We start from the raw sequence: 6,961 nt of genomic DNA on the forward strand, positions 1-6,961 counted from the left end.
GGACTCAACCCTTCCTGTGAGCCCCCGAAGGAAGAAGCAGTATGGGCTCAGGATGGATTGTGGGGAGCAGCAGCTGATGTTTATTGGGGACCAATATCCTGTGCCAGATTTTGAAGTCTTCGCCCCCTGCATCTCTCACCTCAGCCTCAGTCGTCGCTGTCGAACTCCGAGGATAGACCCTGCAGCAGGGGCAGGGACATGGAGTGCCGGTCGGGGTCCCCGGGGCCCCCACCCTGGACTCCTGGTGGGGGGCTGCGGGGGCTGAAGAGCCAGCTTTCTGCCAGGGTTGGGGATATAGGCACAGTTTGACTCATGCCCTGGTCTTTTACCTCCCTAGTCTCTCTTCTGGTCTCCCTATGTTGTCCCCACTTAGTACCCACCCCTGACTCCCACCCCCCCTTTTTCTCCCTCACCAGGGTCCATTGTGGAAGTGGGCACCCCCAAATTCCTGGGCTATAATCTCCAAGCCTTCTGTCTCTCTACATTATCCCATCCCTTGTTCCTATTTCCCCTGCAGTACCTGACAGCATCAGTGGTCCCCTTCGGAAGGGGTTTCGGCCCTTGTAGGAGAATCTGGTGGGTCGGACCTCTGGCCCTTCCTGGGGAGGTGGTGTAGGTGGGGTTGGCACCGGTGGAGGTACAGCAGCAGCTTCAGGGATATCAACAGGGACTGATGTGGGGACTAGAGGTGGCATGATGCTGAAGTTGGGTCTGATCCAGTTGGCCCTATGGGGCAAGGGGTCCTTGCTTAGGGGCTTCTGTGGTCCCAGCACACCCTTGGGTTGCAGTGAAAACTTGAGGCAGGAGAAGGCAACAGGCAGTGATCTCTGTAAGCGGAGCAGCTGGGGCTCACGGGCTGTGGGCAGTAGCCCTAGCTGCAGCCAGGAGCAGGAGAAGACCTGGTAGATGACATAGATGCTGTGAGTGCTCCGGAGCCAAGGCAGAGTCTGCTGGAGGCTCACCTGCCCTGGTGGTAGGAGCAGGAAGGCCACCTTCTTGCGCAGACCCCCCATATGTAGGCGGATTCGGCAGGGCTGCCCATCTAACAGTCGCATTTCTTCGTAGGTTATCTCTGCTCGGCCATTTGGTGAGTATTCTCTAGTACAGTGGGCAAAAGCACCTTCAGAGTCTGCCTGCTGCAGAAGACTTGGCAGTGGCCCCACTGGTTGCAGGGTCCTCCGGCTTTGGCGGCCTGGTAGAGCCAGGCGGGTATGGCCTGGGCGGGACTGTTTCACTAGCACCCCAAGTAGATCGTAGCAGACTGCATCCGACAGGAAAGGCACTGCCACTACACTGGACCCAAAGCGCTCCTCGATGACCTGCAGGTGGCCAGTTGATAGGTCAGGGACTGAGTGAGGGTCAAGAGTTAAACCAGTAGCCTACCCTCGACAGATCTTCCCACTGCGCACTGTGCTACTACATTTCTACAACGTGCTAGCTCGATTTCCTGCTTATCTCCCAGTGCTCTTCTGCAACAAAACGTTGACTGTCAATATGGCTAGTTGTGCTAGATACTGGGAATATATAAAAGGGTTACACTTATTCCTAATATAGTTTGTCTAATTGGGGAGTTAAAAATTAGTGAAAATCAAGATAGGTCACTTTGGGTAATGACACATGAATTAAAAATTTCAAAACACTTGCATAGCTTTATTCTTCGACTTAGAACTAACCTTTCCATGAAGCCTTGGCAAGTTTTTGAGTGTGCAAAATGCATTTCTAAAAGATAGCGCAAGCAAAACTTTCCACATGGCCATTAGCAGGAAATACAGCTCAGCTAACAAGTCACACTATAGTTCCCTTATGTCAGACCTAGGACACACTGGGGGAGCACAGTAATTGCCATGTTGTGGGCACAGGCGATTAGGACCGGAGTTAGCTCGTCATCTGGGGGAAGGGATAGCTAGTGGACTACAATGTTAGAACATGTTTTTCCTTTTCTTCCCCAAACTAAAGCTTTGTTTTGCCAAGTCATGAAAATTAACCTTTGCTAGATCTAAGTGCAGGGACCCATAATTTGCCCTTTCTCTGAATGCTTAGCTGTCTGCCCCAGCTCTGTCTGATGTCGTGGGTTCTCAGAGAGTCGTGCATGTGATGGTCTTCCTTTATTGATGTCTGTCTTCATGTTCAGTGTTTAAAAAGGCAAATTGCAAACACAAACCATACCCAGGTTTACTTTAATTTTATCGGGAATAAAACCTTGAGGAATTTGTAGATCAAATTAGGAGACTACGTGTACATTGTTGAATAAAAAATTTAAAGTTTCTGAAAACCATAGGGAGTAAGATACATAGAAGATGGAAGTAATTAGCTGTCTTTGATGGAAAGGGGGTCAATGATGATAACCTAAGCATTGAAGGAATTACTATCCAATAGGAGAGTTGTTTAAACCAGGTGACAACCAGTGAGAATTCCTGATCTTAAACCAAAAGGAAGACACATCATTGATTCCAGATTACTGAAATGTTGGGTTTGAAGGAGGTAGACAGGAAGTAGATTCAGAAAGCTCCTCAACATATGTGAAGCCTCGGGGTTCATCCTGAGGGTGATGTGAACCCACTTAAAGGGCCACTGGGTAGGAGGGCCGGGTCAGGTGAAGAAAGCATCTTTTGAATAGTAAGACAATAGAGGGAGGTAGGGCAGATACAGTGTTGGAAATGCCAGGCAAGAGGGATTGAGGACCTGAACTAGAATAATGGCTGAAAGTGAAGTGCGGTACTGTCCACCCTCAGCACCAAGTCCTGCATGGTTGAGGACCTTCTGGTGGCCTTGCCCACTTTACTGGCCGGCTGTAGAATTCACCAATTGCTCCGTAAAGCTGTTGTGGGAGTGCTGAAGGGTCGCAGTGAGAATTGCCTTGATAGCAGTGAGGTTTGGGGCCCTCTAAGAAAAGTAGCCACTGAGTTGTGTCTATACCGTGAACACGCTGATGTAACTTGAAAGACTAGTCTTGTCACCTGGCCAGGGAAATAAATACTGCTTGATCTGACTAGAGAACTCTTCCCTTATCCATCTTCTTCACTCTATGGAACACTTCTCTTTTCATAGAACAGTGCGTTACCAGCTGGGTCTTCAGGAGTGAATGCAGAACACCAGTGGGTTAGGAAGTCTCAGATGGGATGCTCCGCCTCATGCAGTGAAAGCATAGTCACTATGCATAACTACAGCAGCGTGCTGCTTTTTGTGCCTAGCCTCCTGCATGAGACAAAAGCAAGTGCCTCCAAGAGCCTCCCTCTAAAGGAGCTTAACGTTTAAAGTATCTGGTGCTTATGGACCATGTTTCTGACAAAAGGATGAGTTTCTACCTTAGCTGGAGGTTATTTTTTAGTATATAGACATTATTTTGCTATGGAAGTTCATTAAGTCCTTTTACGCCGGAGAGTCCCAGTGCTTATCTTAAAATAGGGAAATTTGAGGAGCTTAATTTTTGCTAGAGGAATCTGAGGCCACCACCTCCCATCGCAGGCTCCTTAAGACACGCGAGGGCCCTGTCATCAACCGTTTTGCATTCCCAACCAGATTTTGACCACTAACTCTTTGAACGCTGGTCATCTGTTTTTGCTTATTAACTTAGGTATTTCTTAAGCACATTTATGTATTAAATACTCCTCCACTATCCATGTGAATAAGATACTTGTCTAATCAGGTAGCCTTCCTGATCTACCCACCCTTAATGTAGCTCCTCTCTTCTCAGGTGTCAAAGCCATTGTATTTACCCACCTTATCCTTGATAAGGGTCCATGTAGTATCAGCTTCATCCAATGTCAGCAAGTGGGGGGTACCAACCAACATGGTGGGATTTGGAAGGGATTGGGCAGGGTGGTAGCTGCTGCAGGAACTCCGAGCTACCCAGGGAGGTGAGGCCCCAGGCCTTGGGCTCTGCCTTACTGCAACATGAGGTCATAGAGGTCTTGATCAGTGATGGGGCCTTGAGTAGGGAGAGGACAGTTTCCTAGCATCACTGTACATGCAGCCCAAGTACCCTTGAATCGCCTATGCATTCCACTGCTTACAGGGAGGAAGATACAGGTATCTGTCAGGGAGGGAGAGAGAGAGAGAGAAAGTGTGTGTGTAATTCTTGGTCTGAGGAGCTCTTTAAGAAAACAGACATAGGCCTTCCCTCCCTTCACTGGCTACCCTGAAGAGATTGTCTGTCTTATTAGTTACAGATGCCTTCTTCGTTAGATTGGATTTGTGTTTCGAAGGAATATGAGAGACATATAGGTCAGGACTTAGGTTTTAAAAATTGCTGATGCCTTTTAAAAGGCCCACCCCCAAAGATTCTGATTTAATCTGGATTATGCCCGGGCATCAGAATTTATAAAAGCTTCCCAGGAAGCTATAATGGGAGACCTGTAATGAAACCGATTATTAATGGGTGGGTTATAATTAAAATAACGACCAGGTGGTGTGTAGGGGGCTGTCATGTAGAGCAGTGTCCACGTGGAAAGTAAGAATTGAATTGGGCTAATGTTGCCTAGTAACTGGAGGGAGCTTTCGGGAAGTCAGAATTACAAAGGTATATTTGAGGAAAAATTCCATAATGCTCTGCTCCCTGCCCTAGGCAGATTTGTGTCTTAAGTAGCTACTCTCCACTCCAGCTCTGACCTGTGTGACTCTCTGTGTCTGTCCAGAGGCCTCAACCTAGCATTTTTCTGGAAAGGAAGAATTCTTCTGGGGTTAAGAATCACTCCAAAGAGTCTTGTTAGCAGTTACTTTCTCACTTGCCTTATCTGTCCAAGGGGTTCTTTTCCCTGAGTCTTTCTGGAAAATCTGTGTGCTAATTGAGTGCATCCTTTCCTAGTTTTGATTATAGAGCTCTCCCACAGTGTTGGTAATAGTCGAAGCTGGCTGACATGGAAGGGCTAACGGTGGAAAGAAGTAGGGTTAACAAGATGTGACTGAATGGCAGGTCTCCCTCCCTCCCTGCCATTGAGTCAGTACTGACTCATAGTGACCCTGGACTGACTCATAGTGAGTCTATAGGACAAAAGCCCCCTCATTCTTCTGTGGTGCTGCCGGTGGTTTCAAAGTGCCAGATCACAGCTCAATGCTTTTCACCACTATGACACCAGGGCTCCCTCGACATTGGCCAGTTGTGGGAGTGCCTAGTCTTTGAGCAAAGGTTCTATAGCAGTTGTGGGACTATACTACAAGAGAAGAATTAATATCAAATATTTGTTGAACTTTTATATGAGAGGAGTGTGTCAAATACTCAGTGTAATATTTTAGTAAATTCTCATAGTGACCTCTTAAAATAGGTACTAATATTATCCTGTTTTAAATGTGAAGGGGCAGGCTCAGCAAGGTTAAGTAGTCCACGACCTTGAGTTAATGAATCAGATTCACATCCAAGGGTCCCTGATTTCAACTTTAACAATTAAACAGTAATTATTTTTGAGAAGGGAAATATGTTCTTTCTGCTCACCTTGATGTATGTTGAGAAGCATGCATATGATCAAAAAACAAACTCACAGCTTCCAAGTTGATGCTGACTCATCATGACCATGTAGGACAGGATAGAACTGCCCCTGTGGGTTTCTGAGACCTTAACTGTTTACAGGAGAAGCAGCCCCATCTTTCTCACCACAGCTGCTTGGTGGTTTCAAACTGCTGTAGATGAACTGTGGCTCACCATCCACTGTGTAATCAGTACATCTTCAAGGCTTCTTATGCGATCAAGGAACACAAAATTTCTTGTTAACACCAGAGGAACCAAGTCTTCCTACTGCCAGTTAGCACATTTTTATATTTGGCCAGGAGAGACCACCTGGGATAGGTCTTTAAAAAGTTCCTGGAAAATGGTATTATGAAAAAGCTACGTGTGGATTTCAAGATTATTTTTGCACCAAAATAAACTTGTACTGACTTGTTACAACATATCTGAATAAAACCTAGTTTGAAAAGGCTAGACATCAGGTTGGGAAAAGTCTCTATGAGAACAACATGAGTTCTAAAATTGAAACAGAACAAATATAAAATTTATGGCAAAACTTGAGCAGAAGAATGGTGAGAAATACTTTATGACAAGTTTAAGGGGACAATATCACAAATTAGCAGTTTACAAGTTAATACCATATATCCTTGAGTATAAGCCGAGTTTTCCAGCACATTTTTAATGTAGTTTTTGTGGTAAAATTAGGTGACTTGGCTGATATTCGGGTCAGCCTATACTAGAGTATATATGGTAACTCGTTTTAACAGTGGGTAGAATGAAGACTGAAACAGCAGAACATCTATATCAGACTGCAAGGATACAATATTGTTTGTACCCTAATTGAAGAAGACCAGCGATTAATAGGAACAATAGCTGAGTCTAAGGCCGTATTATCCTGGACCTGCCCGATCTCATCTGATCTCGGAAACAATAGTTGTTTCCGAGCCTCCAGTTGCAATATTGAAGTATCCAGTTGCAAGATACTGAGTAATTCAGGAAACATCAAAAGAGATGGGAGGAATACACAGAGTAACTACCCGAAAGCACTGGTCAGTGTATATGTAATTAAAAACCCCTGATACTGAAGAAATGCAAACTGTGATGAAGGTATTCGTGAAAAACTGGCTCTAAGCATTGACTGAATACCAGGTGAAATGTTTCAAGAAGCTGATAAAGCTCTCGAAGCACTCATAAAGCCCATTCCAAAGAAAGGTGACAACAGGATGCGGATATTATCAAACAATAACCTTAGTGTTACGTTCAAGGAAAAAATTTGCTAGAGGTCATTAAAAAATGGTTGCAGTAGGACATTGACAGGGAGCCGTCAGGCATTCAAACCGAATTCAGAATGCTATGTGGCCCAGAGGAGATAATTGCTGACATGAGATTATGTTGGCTAGAAGCAGAGACGTCTAGATAGAAGTTTACTTGTGTTTTATTGACTACAAAGATATTGGCTGTGTGGATCACCACAATCTATGGCCATTTTACTTGCTGATTTTAGGCTCATCAGCCCTGCAATGA

General features: G+C 45.4%; 1 protein-coding gene across 1 annotated transcript; it reads right to left on the reverse strand.

Annotated features, from left to right (window-relative positions):
- Window positions 1–146: 146 nt before the first annotated feature.
- Window positions 147–3,801, reverse strand: CUNH11orf42 (chromosome unknown C11orf42 homolog). Its single transcript, XM_004717053.3, has 3 exons — window positions 3,721–3,801; window positions 521–1,319; window positions 147–277 (listed from the first exon to the last, which is right to left on the reverse strand). The coding sequence occupies exons 1-3, from the start codon at window positions 3,790–3,792 to the stop codon at window positions 147–149; spliced, it is 1,002 nt and encodes a 333-aa protein (XP_004717110.1). The 5' UTR covers window positions 3,793–3,801.
- Window positions 3,802–6,961: the final 3,160 nt, after the last annotated feature.

The sequence above is a fragment of the Echinops telfairi genome, unplaced genomic scaffold (assembly GCF_000313985.2).
Source record: "Echinops telfairi isolate 266 unplaced genomic scaffold, ASM31398v2 ScPeMD7_41;HRSCAF=154, whole genome shotgun sequence".
In the NCBI taxonomy this organism is placed as follows: Eukaryota; Metazoa; Chordata; class Mammalia; order Afrosoricida; family Tenrecidae; genus Echinops; species Echinops telfairi.